At 43.0% G+C, this 26,264-nt stretch overlaps 2 protein-coding genes across 3 annotated transcripts in view; one reads left to right on the forward strand and one right to left on the reverse strand.

Moving 5' to 3' along the window:
• Positions 1-679: 679 nt before the first annotated feature.
• On the reverse strand, positions 680-9,814 carry NUP43 (nucleoporin 43). Its single transcript, XM_063151266.1, has 8 exons — positions 9,681-9,814; positions 9,176-9,298; positions 8,836-8,913; positions 7,746-7,923; positions 6,023-6,158; positions 4,972-5,123; positions 3,006-3,128; positions 680-1,751 (listed from the first exon to the last, which is right to left on the reverse strand). Exons 1-8 carry the CDS (start codon positions 9,798-9,800, stop codon positions 1,537-1,539), a joined length of 1,125 nt encoding a protein of 374 aa, XP_063007336.1. The 5' UTR covers positions 9,801-9,814; the 3' UTR covers positions 680-1,536.
• Positions 9,815-16,093: 6,279 nt separating this feature from the next.
• The window catches only part of PCMT1 (protein-L-isoaspartate (D-aspartate) O-methyltransferase), a 36,244-nt gene continuing 26,073 nt past the window's right edge, over positions 16,094-26,264 (forward strand). For both annotated transcript variants that reach the window (XM_063151268.1, XM_063151267.1), the window contains exon 1: positions 16,094-16,352. In XM_063151268.1, coding sequence (XP_063007338.1) covers positions 16,094-16,352 — 259 coding nt within the window. The remainder of the gene's footprint in view (positions 16,353-26,264) is intronic.

A 26,264-nucleotide genomic window follows, 5' to 3' on the forward strand; every position in this document is an offset into this window, starting at 1 on the left:
CCGCCCGCCCCGGCGGGGAGCGGCAGCGCCCTGTAACCCCTGCGCGCCCGGGCCGGGCAGCCACACCGCACTGCACAGCACTGCTCGGCACGGAACTGCGCTGCCGGACACGGCTGGCTTCTCCCGGCCCAGTGCCGGGCACCACGGACAAATTCCCATTTTCTGATTTTCCGATTTTCTTTTTTGGGGATGGGGGGGGGGGGGAGAAAGCTCCGCTGAGCCTCGTGTTTCAGCTGATGCCCGAAGGATGGACTCGTTACAGACCAACAGTAAGGAAAACCCACCGGTTAGTACTCGGAGTGATCCATTTCATTTCCATCTTTTGCATTTTAAATAAATTTCAAATAAGCCGCTCTAAGGAGCTCATCGGCAACTCAGTACACCTTGCCCTGCACAAGGACGACTGCCTTGTCCCCAGTGCCCCATCCATCTCCAGACACACGGAATGTGCATCAGGTGAGCTGTTCCTGCCACAGCACACCCCGGGCACTCACGCCGACGTGATTAAAGTACACTCTAGAGGGGTTATGGTGGAAATACCATGTAACACCTCATAACTAACCTGTTCCTGCCCAAATACACAGGTTTTTCCATCCTTCAGGTTCAATACCCAGGCCCAATCCAAATAAGTTCCCACAAACACATCTAGTTGATTTATTTTAGTAAGTCAGACCACTACTCTTGTGCAAAACTTTTTAATAAAAAGAGAAAGGGTTCTCTGTAAAAGAAAGCAGGTACAATGCTAATAATAAAATTTAAAACTTTTCAAAGATTTCAACAAACCAGACGTGAATTTGTGACAAAGACTATGTCTCAAGTTTAGAAACTCTCATTCTTACACCTGAAAACACAGCCAACACATCTGTCAGTTATGACTTCTTAATTACAAACCCCATTTTTCTGTTGGGAGATTTACTGGTGCATTATCAAGTTTTAACATGTAGCATCCATGATGAAGCTGTGAATAATTCAAAATAATGTTGCTAGAATGCTTAGATTCCTATAGAACCTTTCACATATCATAGCTTTAACAGTTTTCCTTCCAGCTCATGAACTAACATTAACAGTTATGTTCCCCTATATAAAAAACTCAGCTTAAAAAAACCCCATCTCTTTCAGGTGACATAAAAAGAATTTCCACAAAGCCCACAGTTTCGCTTTAGAAATGATACTTGAAAAATACCTTTACAGGGAAAAATAAAAATTCAGCGTTTACCTTTTCCTCTGTTTTTATGTGTGTATTATGGACATCACTTTACAGCAAGGATTTTGCCCTTAGTGACTACTTTCCTGCTTGTCAAAACCAAGCAGGCAGCAGGGAAGAAATGGCATGTAAGCTTGCTCAGTTACCCATCCTGGAGCATCAAGTGACAGCTGTCAGAATGTGAAGCACCTGACTTCTTCCACAGCACCAGGACCAAGGTGAGGCTGCTCCCACACATGCCAATAACAGACTAGTGAGTAGCATTAGGAATGAACCTGACATTTCCCAGTGGTTCAAGCTGGTCAATGCTTCAAAGGGATACCACAGTCACTTCATGCAAAAAGTTGTCTGTTCACATAAATAGCCTCTGCATCAGTACCATATACCAGGCATGGTCCTAGAACATCTAAGCTATTCACAGACAAAGTCTGGTTTGGAATGAGGTTGGTGATTTCCATGCGGTCTTTGGTCGGATCATTGCTTAGCCAGGCACTCACTACAGACTGGTTCATGGTGCTGTGGGAAAGATAGGCAGTGCTTCTTCCTCCTGAAAGAAGGAACACAAAGAAGTAAGTTTCAAATTTGTTTATATATTCTCAGAATTTGGAGAAACACAGTAGATATGGGTCAGACATAACGGAAATAAAATTTTACATTTAAGTCAGTTTTCAGAGTAGTTGAGATGTCATTTCTTTGGTAAATTAAGGAGAAAATAGCTTAAAAATCAAGTACTTGAAATAATTACAAAAATTATCTACCAGCTCTACCCTCAGTTAAGACAAATACATCACAGCAGCTATTAACTCATCTCACCGGACAGTGTAAGTACCTGCAAGTTTCTCTAGCCAGATACTAAAGCAGGGGTACAAGAACACAAGTCTGTTTATAGAGTGTCTTGCTCTATTTGGGGTTTTCAGCTTTGCTTCAATAACACTTATTCTCTACTGCTCCTCCTCCCCACTTTGCAGCAAGTGATACACCTATCTTTGAGTTTTTTCCACCTAACACTTTATGTTCAAACTGAAGTCTCACACTCTAAGAACCATCATTCAGCATAAGATTAGCAGGTGTCAGAAGGGATGCTAAAGGATTTATACTTCATATACTTGCAAACATGCAGAGCCCAACTTGAATTAGTAATCCTATAATTTCCATAGATGAAACTTAACTTTGAATGACAACTTTGAGGCCAAAGGCAGCAGGTGACATCTGAAAGTTTCCCCATTATTGTCTAATGTGGCAAGCACTTAGCAGTGATTAGAATGTGAAAATGAATGCTTATATTAAGTCAGTATCATAACTTTAAAATCCTGCCACCATGCAAAAGGATCCAGTTTCATTTATTGAAAGTTTCAATTATTACCCCAAATTGTAAATTCATAATTCTACTATCTCATTAACCTATCAATTATTTTTGTATTCTAAGTTAGTGCAACTCCCTCAGAGACTCAATAAGGTCAGTCAGGCTGCCTCTATTTCTTTTCTACAGATGATTTTTAAGTGAATACAGTCCATCTTTGAAATCACAGATGTGTCCTTCACACACTGGTCAGAGGGTCGCAGATTAAAAACACCCAAACCAGACCATGAACAACCCTGCACAACTGTTTGCCATATAAGTAGTTTTTCTCAAGTGCTTATCTAAGAAAAGTGCTTATCTAAGATTGCTTTCTAAGAAAAGAAAGCTGCTTTTAATTTTCTGTATTAAGATTGTGTTATTAATTGGGTCATGTGAGAACACTGACTGTAATGATGTTACCAACTGACAAATTCAGTGCAGATGGACTTCAAACATCCTTACCTTGATGAAGAAAAGATGGTTTTTCAGATACATTTGTGGAAGTATCCCAGTGCCAAAGAGATCCATCTTCAGAACACGTGAATAAATGATCAGGGTCAGAGGGATGGAAGTGAACTTCCCACACTGCAAGTATCAAACAAAATCATTTCAAAACAAGTTCTCAAGTACTTCAATCAAAGCATTTGGATAGCATGATATAGACATGTATTTACAAGAACCTATGCCTCCATCAAAACTTTCATTTTTAATTTTGTGGGGGTAGGAAACCCAAAGCCCCATCCTAAGTTATATACTGCAGTTTTCCCTCTGCTGGCAGAGGGAAAAGGGGGTAAGAAAACAGAAGGAAAAAAAAGAAAAAGACTCTGTTTTGTTGCATTTTCAATACTGTGAAAATTGTTGAAGTCTTATCTGAATTCAAGCAATCTGCATGTCATCTTCCCTGCAGTTAAGTTTAAATCTGCACATAGCATGCATTCCTTCCCAGGACACGCATTACTTTGTGTCTAAATACCACAACTGCAGAAGACATTTAAGTCAGTAAAATGTAATATCAACAAATATTTTTACTCCTTTAATTTAAATGTAGCATCAAATCACAAAATTTTCAGCATAAAATGAATTGCTGTCTTGTTCACATAGTTGCCAGGAAAGTGAGCTATTTCAGCACTGCGGAGACACCAAATGAATGTTCAATCTCTCCTTCTTCCTCATGTTTTCAAGTTTGTTAGTATCTGCATTCTTCTTTACTTTATCTGCACTAGCTTCCATGGCTATTTATCATCTACCCTCCTAGAAACAGCCATTCGGATCAAATGCATCTAATAACTCACTGAAGAATAGCTTACTAAGTCTACTTTTAGTTTAGAGAGAGTTCACTTTTATCTAAAAGCAGTCTCCTATAGAGAGAAGGAAGCCACATTTTCCAGATGAAAACATGGAGCAGTAGTAGGCATCCTAGGAAGAGTAGAGAGATGAAGGTTAGGGATACAGAGTGAGGAAGGCCAAGGAGAAGCTGGACCCGAAGCTGGCAAAGGATGAAATGAACAACAGGAAGGGCTTCTACAGGTATGTCAGCCAGAAAAGGAAGGTCCAAGAAGGTGTATGTCCCCCAATAATCCATGCTGGAAAACTGATAATACTGGACAGGGACAAGGTTGAGCTACTCAACAACTTTCTTGTGTCAGTCTTCAATGGCAACCTCTCTTCCCACACCTCTCCAGTGGGTGGGCTACAAGACAGGGTGTGGGGAAGAAAAGACCTTCTCACTGTACAAGAAGTTCAGGTTCATGACCACCTAAGGAACCTGAATGTACATAAATCTATGAGATTCATCCCAGAGTCCTGAAGGAATTGGATGATGTAGTTGCCAAGCTACTCTCCGTGTCTGAAAGGCTATGGCAGTCAGGGGAAGTACTAGGGGACTGGAAAAAGGGAAAGATGGGCACAAAGCCCTGCTTAAAAAGAGTAGAAAGGAAGACCCTGAGAACTACCAACTTGTCAGCCTCAGCTCTGGTCCTGGGAAAAACATGGAACAAATCCTCCTAGAAGCTATACTAAAACACATGAAGGACAGGGGCATGTAGTGATAGGACAAAGGGGAATGGCTTAAAACTCACTGTAGGTTTAGATTAGGTTCTTAGGAAGAAATTCTTTACTGTGTGGGTGGTGAGGCACTGGAACAGGTTTTCCAGAGAAGCTGTGAGTGCCTCATCCCTGGAAATGTTCAAGGCTAGGTTGGATGGGCCTCTGAACAACCTGGTCAAGTGGAAAGTGCACCTACCCTTGGCAAGGGAGGCTGGAAGTAAATGAGCTTTAAGATCTCTTCTAACCCAAACCATTCTATGATTCAATTAAGTGGCAAGTATGTGATTGTTTTCTATTACAGTTACAACAACTTATTTTTACAGTAATCAGAAACTTCCCTAAAATGCCACCTTCTTCCCCCCCCTCCATTTCAGATACTTACTTTCTGCTTCATGAGCATTTAGCAGGGACACTGGCATAGTACCCTGCCTGATGTCCCATATACTCAGCATTCCATCCTGGCCCCCTGTGGCCACAATATGCTGCTGATTGGGATGCCTATCCACACAGTGCAGTGGAACTCTGTCACCTGCCCTGCAAAGAGGAAAAAACAAAACAACCAAATAACCCAAACAAGAATTTTTTATTTAGCTTCTCTTTTCCCCTTCCTAATTCCTAATTCAGCATCATGAGCATTGACAAGTGAGGTACCTGTATTGACAGGACCTTCAGTTCCTGTAACTCTGACCACCCCAGGCTGAAGGCACATGACATCTACTGGAAACCAGAGGTATGGCAGTAACATGAAGCTACAATCGGGTTCTGTGCCCTATGGAACATCTACACAGCATCTGACAGCTTTATAGGAGTGAGAAGCCATGCAGGCAAATAATACTCTATACATACCTATAATAATATTATTCTGATGCATGATATAATTATAGGTTTAGTATATACTAAGAGTTAAAAAGGGAGATCAGGCACTAACAAAATCAGGTACCTAAACCACAATCTAGCAACAGCAATGGGAATTATTACACAGACAACAACAGGATTGAAATTTAGCCCATTTTCTTTTTTCACAGTACCTTATAAGGCACAAAGTTACCATTCAAATACATTCCAAATGCCAGAAACCTTACATTAGGCCTGTGAAGAAAATCAAATATAAACAGGTAAAGAGTTTGGGGTTGAGGATTGAAAGTATTTTTTCTCAAACAAGAGAAGTGCACAGGTATAATAGTCCTTCAAAAGTTAAATCATAAAATGCACCTGCTAAGCACAATGCTGAGTCACAACAGTGGTCCAGCCATTAAGCAGTCTGCCTTTTGCTTATTTAAGTACCAAAGAAGTTGGTATCCTTTAAAATCCTTTAAAAAATAAATCAGTAATTTATCATCCTGTTGTTAGGAAGCAATTACGAAAGATTTGAATGAGATTATATAAAGTAGCACATGATTTTCAGTAAATAAGTAAAAAAGTGGAGGTCTTACAAAGAAAATATTTGAGATGGCTCATTTCTTTGCTGTCTGAGGTCCCATATTTTTAACTGTCCAATTGAGTTTACTGTCAAGATCTCAGTTGTGCGAAGGAAAGTCACGGCATGGAGTGTACTGCTGTCTGCATTGTCTGCAAGAGATGAGGAAAGTGTTCAGGTAAACCTGAGGAATGCTAGTCTCCATTTCATTGCAACAAAGTAACTCTTAATAGAGAACAGAACACAGCTGCTTAAACATGTGCATAACCTCTGCAGTGGCAGGGTCAGAGACCCTCTAGTATCTGCAAATACCCTGTGAAAAAGGAGCCATTCCTTGCTTACTGTATGAAACACTACTGAGACAAATCTGTAAGCAGATGTATTAAATTAGCTCTGGTGATTACAAAACTACTTGTTGATTTATAAGATTTCTTTTTGTAGTTCCTAGAAGGGGAATTAATTCATCCAAGCTTGTGGTTCTCAAAAGCTAGCACTTATTGACAGAAAGCAGCTATGAAGCTTTTCATAATGGAGTTCTAAACCCAAGAAACAGTAACTCTGGCTGATGGCATTAAGCAGTTTTATACAGAAACACTTAATTTACCAACTTCTAGACCTTTACTGAATTGCCAATGTGGTATCAAGTTAAACTCAAATTATGCTGTGCTTGTTAATAACTAAATAACAAGGCCTTTTTTTTCCAGGTCCTTTCTCCAGTGCCTCTTTTTGTTAGGGTAATTTACAATGTCAAACAAGCTTTGAGGAGAAATTTTTCACAGCTTTGAGGTGAAATTTTTGAGGCCTTCTGAAAAAAGAGACACTATTTTCTTGTATTTTATTTCTGTTACTATAAACTTTTCATCTTAATTACAATGGGGTAACTTTGTTAAGTCTACTTTCACCTCAAGTATTTTAAAATTCTTTGGGTAAGCCCATACTGAAAATATAGGCAGATTATTATCTTTCTGCATAAGATGGAAACATTTTCTGATATCAAGACAAAAAAGTTACACTGATGCCTATTTACAGATATTTGAGTGAGTTTTCTGCCTACTGTTTAAATGAAAGCAGAGGGGAAGAAACAACTCACTAAAACATCATTAAAAAGAAATGTTGGATTATGAATATTGAGGTTCTAGAGGATTTAAAGTTTTATGACAGACTAACACTAAGTAGTTTAGCAATTATACACCTTCATGGCTCCAAAAGACTTTTACATAATCTCTAACTTTTGAGATTTCTTTCTTCTTACCTTAACTGACTACAAACCTATGCACTTTGTACTGTGCTCTTAAATCCACTAAACAATAACAAAAACAGCAAGGCATTCATTTGCAACTACTGAACGAGGTACAAGAGTCTATCTTCATGCTAAGGATTCAGCTTAGTGCCTGGGAAATGTCAAGGTGTCATTGAATTGGGAACCAGCAAAACAGATTGCTTACAACATAGAACTCCATTCTGAAGAACCTGAGTGCATCTTCCAAGATGTTCTGTCTCCTCCCTCTCCAACTTTTACTGTAAAACCATGAACTTAAAAATACCTAAGTGAATACAGAAGTGCATCTGAAATATGCTACAAGTATTTGAATTCTGGAGGAATATAGGATTAATCTGCAACAAACATGTTCAACCTGGAATACTGAAATCAATACTCAATTAACTTTTTTGTTTTGTTATAATAACCTGAAAACCCCCTCCAAACTAGACTAATTTAAAAACCCAGGTATTTCACATACCTATAGTTCTTACTGCATCTTTTTGGTCAGCCCTGAAGAGATTTATTCTACCATCTTCTCCAACAGTGACAATTTCTGGGTTGTTGCAGACGACTCCTGTACAGGCTGCTCCACCACAAGATGTGTCTTGATCCACGTGATAATGAGCTTTTGCCCACCGGTGGTCAGCTGATAATGTCTAAGTAGTAACCAGACATGAAATTATGGTCTTAAATAATGAACATGATTAAAAAAAAGCTTCCAGAATACTCATGAAACCAGAAACAAGCTCCAGGAAAGCCACACTATTTCATGGGAATGAGATCCCCCTATATAAATAAAAATCAAGAGATCTAAGTTTTCATCAACTCTTAAGCACAAAACCCTTCTATGACACGTTAATTATTTCTTCTCTGAACCACCATGTTCACATGACCTAGCAAATAGAAATAACACTATGGACTGTAAAATGATGTTCACTAGGCTGATGTCTTCAATCTTTCCCCAGGACAGGGGAAAAGAACTGACGCACTTAGAAAATAAAAGGTCAGATTCAGATCTTGATTGCAAGGAACTTAATTTATTTTAGGTACCACACCAAATTATAAACTGACATTCACCTTTACTGTGTCACTATGAACATACATAAAAAGGTAATTAGCATTTATTTCCAGTGATTTATAATCAAAGCAAAAGGCTACCGAGTTTTACACATCTTCTTCCTTCACAGGACACACACGAGAATTCATTCATAATTTGTTAGAATTGAAAAGGAGTTGTTTGGTTCAAGAACGCAAAAACTCCGATAAGGCAGGCAGAAGTCCATTAATATCTACTGCCCCAAAACACTCTAATGTCTTGAGGAATGTTTTCAATGAATGGGCTTTTTGGATAGAGACGAGGCGATACCCCAGTCTGTCTCGCTCTGGAATCTAGTTTACGTAGCATGTGCGTAAAACGCTATTTTCTTTCCTCATATGTGTCAAATCAAACCTTTTTTTAACAGACTTCAAAAAGAAATTCATTTTGGTAGCCATATGCTTTTTATACTAAGATCAAAGTAACCTGTATTACAGAGAATAGCGTCTTAAAGCCAGTGCATGTCACATACCTGGTTATTTTGATGATGACGGAATATAGTTACAGATCCTGTTGACGAGGCAACCACAATTCTTTCTTGATCCAAAAACTAGAGAGAGTTAACAAGAATGCTATTAGCCAATGTTAGCATCAAGGTGATCATTTTGATTTTAGAATAACCTAAATTATTGGTAGGTGGAGGGGAAAAAACCCAAACCCACAAAAACCACAGCAATATTGACTGGCTTTGTTCTTTTTCTTTGTAAGAATTTTTTGGCCAATCTCAGCATTTTGACAGTTCACTCTCGCTGAACTCCTCCTAAGTGACCAGCCCTTAAAAAATACGGGTCTATTCAACACAGCTATTTTACCTGCATATCCATAACATCACCGTTGTGCTGGATGTCACACAGCAAATGAGGTTCTCCATGATATTCACCATTGAGGCCCGCATTTCCAAGGTCGCCAGCAGACCAAATGGAGATCCTGTTATCCTGAACGGAAACGATACCACATTTACTCGAGCACGCTTTCGAAAGCACCGAGCAGTAAGGCTCAGCCAGGGAGAGCAAAGTGCTGCGGGCTGCGCACAGCTCCACAGGAAGCCGCCCCGGCCGGAGGGGAGCGCTTGCCCAGGGGGATAACGCTGCCGGGCGCGGGGGCGGCCCCGCGGCTTCCTTGGGGAGCGAGCAGGGCACGGCCAAGCGCAGGGCGGGAGTGCCGAGCCGGGCAGCGCTCACGGGCGGCTCCGGCCGCGCTCTCCCGCGCCCAGCGGCGGAGGCGCGGGGGACCGAGGTGGCGTGGGGCGCCGCCGCCACCCGCGCCGCGCTCCGGCGGGAAGGTCGCGCCGCGCCTCCGGGCCCCCCCGGCAGGTACCTCGTTGTCCCAGGAGCCGGTGGCGAAGACGTCGGGGGGCTGGAGCGCGGCGGCGGGCAGGGGCCGCCAGCGCGTCCGGCTGATCTTCTGCGACACGAACTTGGCGCTCACGTCCTCCATGGCCGCGCCCGCCCCGCGCCCGCTCCCGCCCGCCCCGCGCCGCGCGCGCTGATTGGCTGCGGCGCGACGGCGAGCGCGGAGGGACAGGCCGGGGGCGCGGCGGGAGCGCGGCCGGGCCGGGCCGGGAGGGGAGCGGCGCTGAGGCGGCCCCGCCGTTTGTAGGAGCCGGGCGGCGCCTGCTGCCCGAGGTTACCGGGACGGGCCGGGGCGGCGCTGCGCTCTGCCTGGCCCCTGCGAGCCGCTGCACCGGCGCGTGTCGGCTCGGCGTCGGTTGCGGGTCCGGTCGGGAGTGGAAGAAAGAGGAAGACGCGATGGTGCCGCTGTGTTCCCTGTCTGCTCGGCTGGGCCGCCTCCACCGGAACGCTGTGTCCGTGTGTCACCTTTGCAGGACATGCACCGAGTCCCGTTCTCTCAAAATGAGTGACTTACACAACGACTAAGCATTTCTGGTCTAAGATCTGCTTTAAGTATGCCCTGCTTCCAGCTGGGGCAGAGTTAATTTTCTTCCGAGTAGCAGCCACAGCGCTGTGTTTCGGATTTAATGTGGCATAATGGTGAAAACACTGCTGCGTCACTTGTCGCTGAGTGGCGCTTACCCCAAACCGAGATCTTTCCAGCCCTCGCTCTGCCGGTGAGCAGGTGGGTGAGAAGCCAGGAGGGAGCATGGCCAGGAGAGCTGACCCAAACTGGCCAGAGGGATATCCCACACCACAGAATATGCACACACTGTATAAACTGGGGGATGTTGGCCAGGAGGGACCAATTACTGCCTAGGGACAGGCTATTTATCTTCTTTGACTTGAATTATTAAAGGTATTAAGAGATAAGTTATTATTATCTCGACCCATGTTTTTTACATTGGTTTTATTCCAATTGTCTTCCCCGTTCCCCCTGGGGTGGGCTAGAGTGGATTTGTGGGGCTTATGTGACCAAATATTTGTTTGGTACTCGCTGGCTGGGGTTAAACCATGATAATGTACTTCCAAGTGATACTCTCATTGCTCTGACAGATTCCTACCCGTACAGAAATAAACAGAATATTTTTTGTCCTAAATGGTATGTTAAATCAAAGAGGAGCACACATGTACTTCCTTTGTAGTATTTCACTTGAGACCTAAACATCTATGCAATAAAATGTTCAGAGGTTAGTTGTAAAATTAAAGGCTGACACAGTTGTGTTGTCAGTTGTCGTTTCAGAGGATGAGACTATTGGTCCAGTCACTGGAGTCCAGTAAGGCACTTTCTCAAAGATTTTTACAGCTTCATTTTCTGCTGCATGTTTTTCCAAAACTGATGCTGCCAGGTGTTAGAGGTTCTATCAGATGGACTTAACAGCAGCTTGGACAAATTTTCCACTGTGTATTGCAGTTTTTCTGCTAAAGGCATCTGTCAGGTTTCTTCTATACAGCATTTTTGAGTTCTTCATTAAGTCTGCTATGCTGTTTTGTAATCCCTCAGGTGTGATACCAAACCAGTGATATTTTATGTGCTTCGTGCATCTTTTGAACTTCATTTAACTTTTTCCTCCTTAATTACATTCAGCAGAATCCAACACTGAATATATTCCAAAAGCTGGATGCTATAGTAGTCTGCCATACTGCAAACATACCTTTAAAAAATCTTTGTTGCATGTGGCAGTAGCATTGTTATTCTGCAGTGGCAAATGCTTCTGGCACCCTTTATTAAGCTGCTTACAGCAGTTCTGCAAGTCACTGTTGACTCCAAGGGTATTTTCTGCTAATTTTTATAACACTTTTGAGAAATATCAATAGGCACCCTCAGAATATGTAAGACACTAGACCAGACAGCTAAAAGCTGAATAGAAAACACTTTGGGATTATTGAAAAGTTTTATTAGGCAAATATTTTTGTTGGCTAGTTTATGATTTCTGTGTGTATTATTTTACCTGGTGCTTTTGGATAATTTCTTTCTTTGCTCAGGATTGCTTGTTCAAAAGCATTTGGGAAGTATTAAGGGAAGTAAGTTGGACATACAGGCTTATTTTCACTTAGAGGAAAAGAAGAGTCACAGTTTTTCTTTCCTGTCCTACATTTCTTAAAGAAATTGTTGGCAGTATGTTATATGACAGAAGTGAGAGCTGTGACAGATTTAGGGCTGCTTTGCAAACCTTTAAATATATTCTCTGTGCTTGATCCCTGTGAAAGATGTGTAAAGCATTTCAGTGTAATGGCAGATTTACATAAACATATAAAAGGTGGAAATCAGCACCAGGAGAAAATATGCCTTATCTAGTATTTCTGTGGTTTTCAAGAAGGATGTTAAGTCTGGATGAAGCTGCCTTAAGCCTTGGGTCCAAACATACCAGCTAAGACAACAAGGAGCATCTATGTACAACCCTTAAATATGGCTAAAGCTGGGAGGGAAAGGGAAGAGAACTGAAAGCATGCCTGTCTCTGAGAGAAAGTAGGGAGCCTGAGAACAAAGGCACTTACTGGATCAGTGATTGTACTAGGGCACAATAAAGCTAATTCTGAACTGGATTTGCTTATAATCTGCTTTTCTCCATCATCATTGAACAATATTTAAAGTTATTCGGAGATGCCAAAACAATGTGTACAGCTGGTAAGAACTCCTGGAGCTGTGCCCAGTTCATTCTCTTGAGCGAGTACAGTTACAGAGCAGTGTCCTGCAGAGCAGATGCAAGAGCAGAGGGCCCAGCCCTGAGTGCAGTCATAAGCCCTTGGCTGGGGCTCCCATCTGGGCTGGGACCTGCAGCTCTTGGCCTGAGCTCTGCTGTAGGAGGGCCTGTGCTCAGCCATGCTGCCCAAACTTGGTGCCTGGCTTGACCTGGGGCCTGCCTTCAGCTGATGGCAAAGCCTTTTCTGTCCCAGCCCTGCTCTGCTTGCTCTGCTTAGATGCTGTGGGATGGTGTGTCATCTGGAAAGTCTCTGGAAGGATGGTCCTCCTTCAGGAAGGGTCCCAGTTCTGCTGCTCCTAATAGGAAAGTCACTGATGTGACTGAGTCCTTCTCACCTCATCTTTGAGTGCAGAGCTGGTAAAACATGTATGTAGAGTTCAAAATAATGTAACCTTCTGAAATGGTAATAAAAAGGGAAGGTACACATCAAACTGGCTTGAGCTTCTAGGAAAAGAAATGAGATGAAGGAGAGTGATTAAGTGAAAAAGCAGAATGGAGTCAAGAAGAGGAGGGAGTGTAGGTGTAGGAGCCAATTAGCGTAGGGTTTGGGACATAACTGCGGAAATGTACAGCAGGAACATTTCACAAGGAAATTTCTGCTTCTGGTATACAAGCAGATGGGAGCAGACAGTGATGAGCAATTTTTCAAATTCTTCCTAAATTCAAAGACTTAAAAAAAAATCTAATGGGCTTATGTGGTGGGAGGGAAGGAATGAAACAGAAATAGTAGTTTGGAGGGGTTTATATATAAATGTATGTAAGTACAGCTAGAGGATTGGGATGTGGGTGCAGCAAAGGAAGAAGAGATGATGTGCTTACAGTTAGTGGGATCTTCATGTCAGAACAATCATATGGGGGCCCACTCTGGCTGCTGGCATTCCTGTGCCTTTTCTCTAAGAGGAGCGTCCATGCAGCAGCTCCCTGCAGAGTCTAGGGAAATGGCTCTACATGTGGAAAATGCAGGTGCCTGCAATTGACAGTGGGCATCCAGAGACCAAGGTGCTCACACTGATTTGGACAAGTCAGGGAGGCATAGAATACAGAAATCCTGGGTATCAGAGCAAATTGAGAGGTTCCACATGAATGGTGATGGCCAGAAAATAATTTTTTTTGTTATTTCTGCTCATATCTTTCACTGGTAAATAATGTCCATGTTGCTTTTAGTTTAGTCTCAATGGATGCGCACCTGATAGGTTTTTAAAATGTATTCATGGCCTGGGATTGTGGAACTGAAAGAGTTAGGGACTCCTGCATTTGTTTACTGCATAAATGGGTGCATCCTGCCACTATTGGTGCATGTTAGTTTCCCAGGGCCCTTGGAGGCAACTTGGCTTGTCTGAGAGCTCCTGGAAGCCTGCCAAGCCAAGTGCTGTTTCCTTCACACATGCCTGGTATCCACCCAAGACACCCCAGATATTGTTAAGGAAGGCCCACGCTTGTTTTCATTCTCTGAATACCCATGTCAAGAGCATGGGAAATAGGTACACTCAGCCAGAAAGAGACTGGGCAAGACTGCAAACTCCTAAGAGAGAAATTAAAAAAAAAAAAAAGGCTCCATGACAAGCCTAAGCCTAATTCAAGCTGGTCCTGGTAAGCAGCATCAGCTTGTATGTAAATGGCTTCTGTTGTGCTTTTGGTCTCCCAAGGGGGTAAGTATCCCTGGAATGCTTTTAAACATGGGCCAGCTATTTTCTTGGCAGCAATCTCTCTATGTGAGAGCAATGCAGTTTGCTTGCATCTGACAACAGAAAATGTCTTTTGCATTTAAAACAATTAAGTATTTCTGTGCTGTACTTTTACAATGCCTGTCTGTTCTCTGTACTCGCTGCTCTTTGGGAATTCCTCTCACTCCATGGCTTCTTTCCTTCTCTCTCAGCCCACTGGGTGTATCAGGGAGCCCTTTTATATTCTGGGACAGGCTGGGAGCCTCACATGAACTGCAATTGCCAGATCATGCTTAGGAGAAGTTAGATGGAGAGCACAGAATGAAGCAGATCTGTCTCCAGGATTAAAAGAACCTGATGGGAAGTCTACGGATGGGATTGGTATATGCATTGAGCGACTGCCACATTTGCCCTGGACTGACTGCAAAGTAGAGAAGCAAATTCCCACCTTCACCTCTTCACCTGAACCAGCAATGATTGCATGAAATAGATGTGTTGTGTGGAGCTGAAACAGGTTTAACACTCCCAGCCAAGATGGGCTCTCTCACAGAAGATAAAACCTGTGTAATCTCCCATGGTGGTGTCTTAGGCTGTGTATCTGCTGGATGACACCTTATTTTCCCCAATGTTTATACAATATACAATTCATAGGGCCAACCTATCCACAGTTTTGTATCACCATACTCATGTTTTAAAAGCCAAGCACTGAAAATTGCTGTCTGGTCCCATGTAGATGAAATACCTGTGCCAGTGTGCCTGGTTAGGAAAGGAAGTGCTGCAAAACTATTCCCATTTGCAGGGACCAGAAGGCAGCACAAATACAGAAGTCACAGCACTGACAGTAGGTTCCCAAAATTGCAAAGATGGTATATTCTTTCCCTTTAAACAACAGAAACGTGTATAAATAACAGGTGGCAAATTAATATTGGCGGCAAAATTAATCATAAAGGACTTTCAGACCAGAGAGAAATACTACATTATGGTAAAAAGTGAATTCTCTGCTTTTCCTCGTTATGTTACAGGCTGTGGGAGGATCCGAAGGTGCAAAAACTTTCCCCTTAAGATTGCTACTTCATCATGGGCATATGCTGGCACACAATAAAGGCCCACTGGCATTTACTAAATTCTGAGCTATTGTCCTGGACGCCTCTTAAAAGGAGTTTTGATTTGTAACTTTGTCCTACGCCACCGGCATTGCACCGGTAGATGCTCCTGTGAACCATCGGTGCTTTGGCCGCCTTTATCCAATGCAGGGCTGTGCCAGCTCTCCACGTCCTTCCCCGCCGCCGCCATTCCCGCGCTGTTTCCCGGGCGCGGGTCGCACCGCCCTGCCCCTGCCCCTGCCCCTGCCCCGTCCCCGCCGCGGACACGCACGGGACACGCGGCTCCCGCGCGCCCTGACCAATCGCAGCCTCCAACACGTAGGCCTGGCCCGCGCGGGCTGGCCGTGGCCAATAGGCGCGCCCCATGCAAAACACCGCGCCGGGAGACGCCGCTAATTGGCTCCGTCGCAAGGGCGGCGGGTCGCGCGCTGGGCCGGAGCCCGGAGCTGGCGGCGCAGCCACCGTGATGGGGCTCGCCCGCCCCGACACCGCCGGCTCCGGTACCCGGCGTGTACCGACTTGTGTCTCGGGAGTGGCGAAGGCCGGGGCAGAGGGGAAAGCGAAACGGCACCTCGGTGCGCACGCACTATCTCATTCATTAACAGAGCTCTTAAGTTCACATACCCGCGCCCCCAGACCCGTTCCGCCCCGCCGCAGTTTCTGAGGGGGGGGCAGGACCGGGGTCTCGCCGCCAGCGTGGGATCCAGGGCCCCGGCAACAAAACGCGCGGGCCGGGAGCAGCCGCTGTGCATCCCCGCCCAGGCGTGCGAGGATCCCCCACGCGTGCCCCTAGGCGCGGTGGGCGCGCATGCGCGGGGGAGGGGGCACCGCGCCGGCCGGCGGAGCGACGGCGGCAGCGGCCGGGGCATGTCGGGCGCGCGGGGCGGTGGGCGCGTGGCCCCTCCCCTCGGCGAGCGCGCGGCAGCCGCAGCGGCGGCGGCCGCGGGAGGAGGCGGCGAGGAGGCGGCGCCTGTGTCGGCGCTGGAGGTTGTGTCCTTCCTGGGGAAGCTGCTGTGCGCAGTCGCGGCGCTGAAGGCGGCTCTGTACCTGCTCCGCAGAGTGTGCCTAGCGATGGCCTGGAAGTCGGGCGGCGCCAGCCACTCCGAGCTCATCCACAACCTCCGCAGTGAGTCTCGGGGCGGGGGCGCGGGCGGGCGGGGCTCCAGGGCTGCGGGGCGGCCGTTACCGGCCGCCCGGTGACCGTTAGCGACCGCGCGCTCCCGCCGCGCCCTCCCGACCCGCCGCCAACTGTCACGGGGAGCGGCACCGGCGCCCGGGCCGCGCGTGTCCGTGTTGTCCGTCCGTGTCTGTTTGTGCGTGTGTCTGCGTCCGACCGGGGGTGTGTCCGTGCGTGCCCGGCTGCTCGGGCGGGGGGTGTGTGTCCGGGCGGCGGCCGGTGTCGCAGGGCGGGCCGGGCTGTTGTTGCGGGAGGCGATGCGGCGGGCGGGGTGGCGCCGATGGCGGTCCCGGAGGGGAAGCGCCGTGCGGCGGCCGTGGCTGTTCCCTGCTCGCCGCGTCCCCCCCTCGCCGGCCCCGTTCCCGCTGCCTCGTTCCCGTCTGCCGTGTGCGAGCTGAGGCGGGGCCGCGGCGGCAGTGCCGGAGGGCCCGTGATCCCCGCACGCACCGGGATCGGCGCCCGTCTGGTCTGGTCCGCTCCGGCCGGCCGGACTGGCGGTGTCGGCGGGCGCCCTCCGGGCTTTCAGGCCCGGGCTGAGCAACGCAGCGGGAGCCGCCCGGGTTCGGGAGTCGCGCCGAAGAGGCCGCGGCTGCTTGTGTTGGTGAAAGGGGTGTGTGGCGGCAGTCCCTCGGCCCCTCCCCGGCGGGGTCCCGAGTGGCTCCGCTCGAAGGGCTGGGCTGGGACCCAAGGGGAGAGGAGAGGAGCGGAGCGGAGCGGAGCTGTCGGGTTGCGGACTCGTGCTGTGACAGCCGAGCTTTGCGTGGCTGCCCGGCACCGGGCGCTCCCTTGTGCTCGCCCGGGGTTTGTGCTGTCCCCGTGCTGAACGGGGAAGGTGTTGGGCGGGCGCTTCTTCGCCGATGTGCTTCACTACATCCTGAAGTCTGCAGGTCCTGAGATACAACACCTTCTTGCATTCGAAGCTTGCATTTTTCATATTAGAATAGAATTATCCTCTCTTATATATACTTACAGTATTCTTCGTCTCTGCTCCTGGTCTTTTCCCTTTCTCTTCTCAAGTTCGCGTCCTAGATGTAAAAGGATGTAGATCTGGAGCCTGTATGATGACAGTTGTCTCCTATTTTAGTGATACTACAATACCACAGACAAGGCGGCCTGCTTGGTATTCTGGTGTCATAGGAGAATCACCCTTGTTGTCTTCTCCTTTTCTCTGCTTATGTTAGATCATCTGATTCTGTGGGGTTTCTCAGTATTTTCTTTTGAAAACTATCACATCCAGCAGAATAATACATGCTGAAGTGACTTTCAGCTTCCATGTAAAAACTACTAATTGTTGTAGAGTTTCATTGTGAAAATTCTCTTTAATAAATTGATATTTACTTCTCTAGTTACAACTGTTGCAATACATTTGTTTTGTTCTGCAACTGAAAGGGCTAGACATACTGTTTTAGTGAAATACTGTTCTCTTACACAGCAGGGAAAAATTTTTGATGTAAAAATCAATGTTAAACTCCAAAATACATCCAAAAAGCAATTACTGCCAGAATAGTCTATGACACTCAGAACCTGAAGGCAAAATCAGTTTCTTTGTTGCAGAAGACAATGACAGTTTTTCAACACATGGAAACTGTTTAGGGCGTTGCAAATGATGACAAAGCTGAAAACCATTGTAGTTAGTGTACAGCAATAGCTGTATAGGAAAAGGAAAGTAAAATAGAAGCGGTCAATATTGTAATCTCAAAGCATGCACTGATGGTAATTTCCCCCTCTCTGTTTTGCATATGCATGCCAAAATATTTTGAGGGGTGTTAAAAAGAGAAATAGTGGATTGGCAGTAAAATATTGTGGAAGCAAAGAGGCTTTTGGTCTTGCAGGGAGACTGTGTTGTCAGCTTCAATGGGACTCTGCTCATGTTGTGGGGCTTTATCAGTGCAGAGCAGCTGCTGAATTAAGGCCGTAACTTTCAAGTTAGAGTTCCTCAGGTTAGATGATACCTTGTTGCTAAAGTTGGAAACAGATTTAGAAGAAAGTACTATTTAATGTGATACAGTTCTCTCAGATACGTTTCAACCAACTTAAAAATTATTGGTTACAGAAAGACTACAATGTTCCATAGAATTCTTTTGGAGTAGTAGATCCTTCACAGTATTTTCCCCTCTCTAAAAACAGCTACATAGCATTTACAGCATTTTATGCTTAAAAGTGAAAACGCAAATTGGATATGGTTAATTTGATGCTGTCCACTGTTTGTCTTGTGTGGAACTTAGTAAATGTGTGTGTAATGTAATGTATATTTTGCATAACTTAAAATAGTGCAGTATGCTTTCTTCTGCAGCGAATCCTGGTAGAGAGGTTCTTGCCCCTGCCCTTATGCCACAATTCTTCTCTTGACTGTTCTGATAGAATTGCTTGTGAGGGAGGGAGTGCTGTAAGACTGGGTCACTTTCTCATGGCTTGTGAAACATCAACATTTAAGCTCATCAATGTCTGTAAGCTGTTGTACTATTATGGTTAGAGAAGCAGTGAACTTGGTTCTGCATAAATGAGGGCTGGGGAGAGTGGGAACTTATTAAAGTGGTTTTGCTTCCAAATAAAAACATCATTGGAAGATTCCTGTATCCTACGTGTTCTTTTCCTTTAAAACAGAACAGCTATAAAAATTATTCTCAATTATAGGCTGTTGTTGAGAGTTGCTAGTGCTTCTGTTTTGTGGCAATAAAATTCTCCATTTTGTGACATTTGCTTTACTGCTCATTTTACTGTTGCCTTAATTATAGAACTAACTTTTCTGTAATGTAGCAATCATTGTGTTAGGCCAGTGACAAGTGATTTTACAGTGCAAATTTAGGCAATTATTCTTTATAGGCTGCATCTTTGCTGTCCTGTCTTAAAGTGGACAAAACTAATAAGGAGGATCCCAGAACTTTGCATGTTTTTCAGCACATGCTTAGGGACAAGTGACTGAAGTATGTTACAGTAGATTGTTTTGTTGTTTTGATTTTTAACTTCTTGTTGCATTGTAAACATGTTTTTGTGCTGTTAATTTGAGGCATCATAGATGCACAATTTGACATATGCAAAATAAACTTGTTTAAAACATGCCCTTCACAACAAAAGTGCTGTCCTTGAATCTGCTGTTGCTATGAGGTGTTCAGCTGCTTTGTTTCAGTGATTCTTGAAAGTACTTCTCATTTTTTAAAAATGCCTTATTTAAATCTGAATGATTCTTTCTTCATTAAAGCCTTAAAACAAATATTTTTCACCTTCACAGAATAATTATTAAAATATTTGCTTCTTCCTAACTGAAAATAGTTGAACATGTTCCTTCAAACTTGAGTCAACTTCTTCCTAAAATATATTTAAAGTAAGATCTTTTAGCAGACAGCATTTCTAGGAAGCTCTCTAAATGCAGGTTACAGTAGGGTTAGAAATCATACTAAACACAGAAATAATTATCTGTATTTAAATAACTCTGACAGGAGATTTTTTTGAAATTATGAATCTGTCATATAGAGGTGCTGAGGAAGGAGGGAAAGAATTGGTGAGTTATTTACTGTTGTCTTGCTTACTGTTTTGATTCTAAGTCTGTAAATTTTTTCCCCTCTCTGTATTTTCAGCTCTCTGCTGATAGGTTACTACTAGGTCATTTCATCTGTCTTTCATACTTGGGCTTTTGCCAAGTCCTGCTACTTTACATGCCAGCATCTTAGAAATCAGCTTTTCTTTCCCAGCTGAAGGACACAACACTTGGTTCCCTGTCCAATTCACAAGCAATCGAAGTTCATTAAGTTTCCTTGTTGTACCTTTTTCCTCCAGTCAATGTCGTGCTGCCATAGGACAAACTTGCTTTGCTTATTTCTCTGAGCATCTTGTGTCAATGGTGTTTTCATCACATATACCTGCTCTTGAATCCACAGTTCTTAGAGAGAGGGAAGGTGAGTTAACTTGGCTGTGGCAGAAGTTGTTAACCATCTGTGGATTTGTTTCTTGTGACATTCTTTTACCTTCCTCACCTAATAAACTTGTGTTGCAAAAGTTAGCAACTCCAATTTACAAGATTCCATAGAATTTTGCACCTCACATAAGATCAGGGTCTTAATTTTTGAGTGTGAATGATGCTTGAAATGATTATATATTCAAATATTATCAGGGTCTGAGAATTCTATTTTTAAATATGCTAAATGTATTTCTCAACGTGTTTTAATTATTTAGATTTTAAATAATTAAAAATGGTATCTTAGCATGCTTCGTCATGATGAAGGCTTATCTGCAATAAATCTGCACCTTTGGTGCAAGTTTCTGGCTGCTGAGGACAAATCTCTGGGAAATGCCATGAATGGGAAAGCATTGCATAGAGTAAGCATAAGCTAGGTTCAGCAAGCAGTAAACATTGGTTTTATTTTGTTCATTTTCCTCTCTCATGTCTTTTCCCTTGGTTTATCAAAATCTCTTCTATCTCTGTCTAATTTTGCTTGAGGAAGAGTAATATAACTTGGATGAACGTGAGGAAGGGAAATAATAATGGAAAATTAAACCAAATGTAATGACTCCCCTGTATGAGCACTTTTTCTGCCTGTTGTGTGCATTCAGTGACCATTCCTTCCTTCATCATGAGTGTATTGAGGCTTCAGTGACTAAGCATTGTAACTTATGACCAGGTAGCAAAGTGGTTAGAAAGTGAACTATTTTTTTCAATTAAAAATTAACACATCCACTGATAAGTTAATTTAAGAATATCTAAAATTTCTTAAATTTAGTTCATGTCTCAGGTGCCAGGCTTGAAATCTGTGATGCTATTTTTTGGAGCACTGAGATTTTAAAAAAATTTTGTTAGCAAGTAATTTGAATAATCGCCTAAAGGAGTTTCTGTGAAACTTTTTTCTTTTTAAGTAAGATTTAAATATTTGCTAATGATTTGCCCATATCAGTGAAATGTGTTGAAGGAATTTCTGTACCCTTGATCTTTTAAGAGGCAGGCCTTCAAGTAAATCAAGACAAATAGAATCCCAAATAATAGGAAATGAAAACAGAAAGAAAAAAAAACAATCTAAATTTAATAACATCATGTTTTATTGGTGTGTAAATTAAGATTGTGTTCTTAACTGGTTTTTTGTTGTTGGCATGTTTTTTGCACTTAATGTTAGACAGGCTGTCAATGTAATGTTAAAAACATACCCATACTTTCCCAGAAACTTCCAAAATTCAGTGCATCAAAATCCAAGTCCTCGATCATTCAAGAAAAAACGAGGGCATTTTTTGCTGATTATTTACATGACAAATCTTTATAACTCCTAATAAATAATTTTAATTAAAAATATTTTGTTATTTTGCTTGATTGGAGAAATATTCACATGTAAAAATAAAAATATGCCACATATGATTTTTTCCTGGTGGTCTGAAGCTGCCTGGTAATCCATAGCAACATGGAAATGATACTGCATGTGTCCGAAACAGGTCATTACTGCTGCATGTAGGCATTTTAAAAAGAGGGAATCCTCCATGGTTTAGCTTTAGTACAGCTCTAAGCTTTTCTTTTAATGCTAGTGTTTCTTTCATCCTGACGTAGTATCAAGAGATCACCAAGAGCTACTGGAAAGCCTAGAAAGAAATGTGTAATATTCATTTCTTTTGAGTTCTTTTGAGTGATTGTTGATGTGAATGTTATCCCTTAATGCCACAAAGTCATGTTCTTTAGTGCTACGTAACACTTTAAGTAAATTATTTTATTAATTTTTTATTAGGATAATTGTATTAATGTTTTAATTTTTAATTTAAATTATCAATATTTGGCAGAAACTGAGTGAACTCTTTTAATGCTTGAGATCAGTAAACTGTGGACTTCTCTTGGACTGGCTGACTTGTGAGTTACATTTTAAGACTTCAGAACTTGAATACTTTAATAGTGGACTTGAAGACAAAATAGTTCTAAATGCTTGCACTGTTGAAATACAGCTTCAGAAATCCTTCCTAATTTCTGCTAGTAGGACATTTCTTTGTCCTTTTGTCACAAGAGTCAGAGTTATATTTTGCTGATCTTCTGATCTTCCTCAGCTTTCATGCAGTATTAGTGCCTGTCTTAATGAAACCACCTTCATAATGACCAACTTCATGTGGTCTAGCTGCTGTCTTAGCAGCATTGGCTTTTCTGGAAGCTGCAGAGTGGTGCGTGGCATCTGCTCAGTTAGGTGTGAGATGTGCACCATCTGCTTCTTTACAGATCTGCTAAAGCTGGAAGTAGTTTTGCTGCAAGCCTTACTGTGAAAAGAGTTCCTGTCTATCTGTCTGATCCAGCTAACTTTATCTTGACCTTTGCAACACTTTTTCATTATTACTGATGGTTGTTGTCAGTTTGTACTGAACTCTTTAGTTTTGACTTCCCTTGTGACGTGTAAGTGAAGTTCAGCCTTCTCAAATGTTGAGGGATTGAGGAGTCCTTGGAGGATAAAGTCTCCCTCATCCACACATGGGTGTTAAACTTCATTGGAAAATGAGGTTCTATGTTTTTGCATGCTGAAACCAACCCTAAAGTTACTTTTTTATTTCATGTACTCCTCAAAGTTTCTTCATTCAGCTGCTGATACAGATTTAGATAAAATCATTATGATAAATCTGAGTACATGACAGAGAACAACTGTATAAATCTGTGTGCTAGAAGGCTGTGTTTAGCAGGCCTTTCTCCTCCCCCAGAGAAGAAAATGGTTAATACCAACTTGGCAGCCCTGCCCTATGGTAGGAGGGAGCAATACAGCTGTGGTTAAATTGTCTAAATTAGTTAACTGTAGCCTTTCATATCCATGAAAATGAATAGAAAACTCTTACCCGTTACACCAAAGTGGATGGGTTGTTTTTGAAGGTGATCCTTATTAAATAGGGAAGGAATACTACCTTAAAGTAAAAGTGAAATGTTCACAGATGAGTTTGTATTTAATTGAAGCTTGAGGCTGTATGCTAGTTTGTGTTGAGCCCAGCTTATGATTCCTGTTTTATGTCTGCAGGTTTTGAGTAGCATTTAAATGGTAATTGAATATTTATTATTATTGCTCCAATTTTTTAAAAATTTCTGTCACTTTGGAATTTTCATGGGACTTAATATTTGTGTTTCATTTCTGGGCTGTAAAATTAACTCTGATGGACTTGTCTTTGTCAGTCAGCTTTCCTCAGTCTTAGTGTGGTTGTGTCCCTGAATGATAGACTCTCAAGTGATTCCTTCCTGTGAGCTGCATGCAACCTCCTGTTTGGATATTGTGAATCCAAATCACAGTGAAAATAGATGGACAGCTGAATGTTTGAGGCAGATAGCTGTTAAATTGTCAGCAAAGCACAAGAAATTTGCATGTATGAGTGGTATAAGAAACACTTGTTTACAAACACCTACTTTCAATTTATTTAGCACAAAGAGCTTTGTATGGTTTGGGTCAGTGTCTGTTACTGGATTTTAGGGTGCTGATGCATCACTTCTTGTTCTAAGTGCTTTCTTTGTGTTTATGCTTTACAGTGAAATCTTCCTATGCTCATTGCTAAATAAAATTCTATTAACTGAACCACATTCTTTCCCATATTTATTCTTCCTCTGCGCTAACAAAAAGACCCGGACTTCAAAAATGTTGGTTGGTCAGGTGCTTAAAGCCAACAATCTTCATATTGCTTGCAAATCATGCTGTGGTTCTGTTCCAGCCCATTCTCCTCTGGAAAGCTGCTAGCTGGTTTTCATGGGTCAGGTGGAGACTGTCACTTGACAGTGTCCTGCACTATATCCATATCTTTAAAAGTGCATGGATTAGACGGGTGCACCACTTGTTAGATAAGGCTGGCTGGTAGCACTGAAAATAGTTGTGGTCCAAAGCTCTATGTTCAGGTGTAGGCTGTGATGAGTGGTATTCCTCAGGGGTTGGCACTTGGACTGGTGTTGTTTAACATCCTTGTCATTGACATTGACAGTGGGATCAAGTGCACTCTCTGCAAGTTTGTGGAGAGCAAACTGTCCTGCATCAGAAGTGTCATGGCCAGCAGGGCAAGGGAGGCAATTCTACTCCTCTGCTCTGCCCTGGTGGGACCCCACCTGGAGTGCTGCATCTAGTTCTGGGGCCCCTAACATAAGAAGGAACTAGTTGACCTTGAAGGATTCTAACCCAAACCATTCTTTGATTTGTCACATCAGTAATTTCTGTCTACATGAATGAATCTTTTGTAGCATAAAGCTGTATGTGCTTTGCATCATGCCTTAAGATCTCTGTATGATTTCAAAATATCACTGTTTCACTGAAAATTCATCTTCCTAAGCAAAGTATTCTGCAGTGGTTATGGAGAAAGTAACCTTAGAAGCTGAACTATGTGGATGCTGAAGTAGTTGCACTACTTGTGAATCTTGAAGTAGTAAATGGTTTTGGGATCTGCAGTCAGCCACAGGAGGAGTTTGAGTAGGTGTTGTGGTTTGTATAGTAAGCTTGTGTGCTGGATCATGTGGCAGTGACACATCCTCTTTTCTGATCTGGAAGCCGGTGTTGGGTAAATGTTGACTGCGAGTATTTTATGGCTTGGTTAGAAACGTGTTTGGTCAACAGTCAGGATACTGTCAGTGAGGTAGGTGATTCTTTGAAACATAAGCACTTCAGTAGTGCATTTGTTGCTAAATAAAAGACAAAATAAAAGGATAGGTTGTTTACTTGTTGGAAGTCCATGGTGCCTTTTCAGACTCTTCTTTCCTTGCTCTCTGACAGCCAACTGCCCAGTTTCCCAGGTTACGTTCAGTGTTATATTCCCACCTTCAAGTCCAAGGACTGCTCTGAGCTCTTTTCCTGTTTTCATGGTGTTATTTGTGGAAAAGAGGCAGACCAGAGAGAGTTTTCAAAACATGCTCCAATTATGTCAAGTTGTCATTGCCACAGCCTCTGCACAGCGTAACTCTTGAACTTGGCAGGCAGTGCTCCACTGTTAAGGACTTACTTTTCAGCTTCAGCCCTTTGAAGCTTGGAAGTTGTGCTGATATAACTCTGTTTTATTTGAGTTTACTTTTTATTTCAAGCCGTCTGTGTGTTTGTGCATTATCTTTGCTTGTAAACACTTGAATATCTGATTTGTTTGCAGTACAAACTGATTACCATTCTTGAAACCCAACAGTCTCCTCAAGGAGAGACTTCTGTACATGTTATAATTGGAAAGGATATTCTACTATGCATTTAATTGGGAATTATTTTCTTGCAATATACAGCTTCGCTTTAAGATTTAGAAAATTGTTTTAGTTAACATCTTATTAATTTTTTTATTGTTTTGGTTTTTTGGTAGAGATGGCATGAAATTAGAATGTCTTCTTTGCAATATAAGCTTCTATTATTGGCTTCTTTAGGGGATATACTTGTTTTCTGGCCTTAATTGAGAATTTGATAGAGACACGTTTCAGGTAGAATTAAGATCCTGGCTGCTGGTCATCTTGGGACTGACTATTGCAGGAAAGAAAGGACTTTTTTGGAGATTGGTACTTTACAGTTGTTATGTTTCTCTATATTCAGCTGTGAGACTGAGGAAAAAAATCTTGTTGTTATCAACACAATAAAAATGTTAACTAAGTCAATATTGACTTTTTTGTTTAGGGCTTGATTGTTTTTCTTGATTCCCACCTAAAATTTGATGAAGTTTCCATTGTATAATAAGCAAATTTGAAAAGCAGACTTAATCTGTGGCGGGGTAGCTGAGAGAGAGTTGGTTTTTTTGAGGATGGAGCATTATTCAATAATTGAAATAAATAGCTGACAGCAGATTCAGCTTCTTCCACAGGTTCTGAGTATGGGTAACTTTCTTCAATTCTTATTTACTGAGGAAAAGATTACAATAATGAAAGGCAATACAAGAGTCAGCAAGTCTCATGATTGTTTGCTGAATGAGAGCAGCCTGAATGCTCAAATCTGT

The sequence above is a fragment of the Melospiza melodia genome, chromosome 3, assembly GCF_035770615.1.
Source record: "Melospiza melodia melodia isolate bMelMel2 chromosome 3, bMelMel2.pri, whole genome shotgun sequence".
Classification (NCBI taxonomy): domain Eukaryota; kingdom Metazoa; phylum Chordata; class Aves; order Passeriformes; family Passerellidae; genus Melospiza; species Melospiza melodia.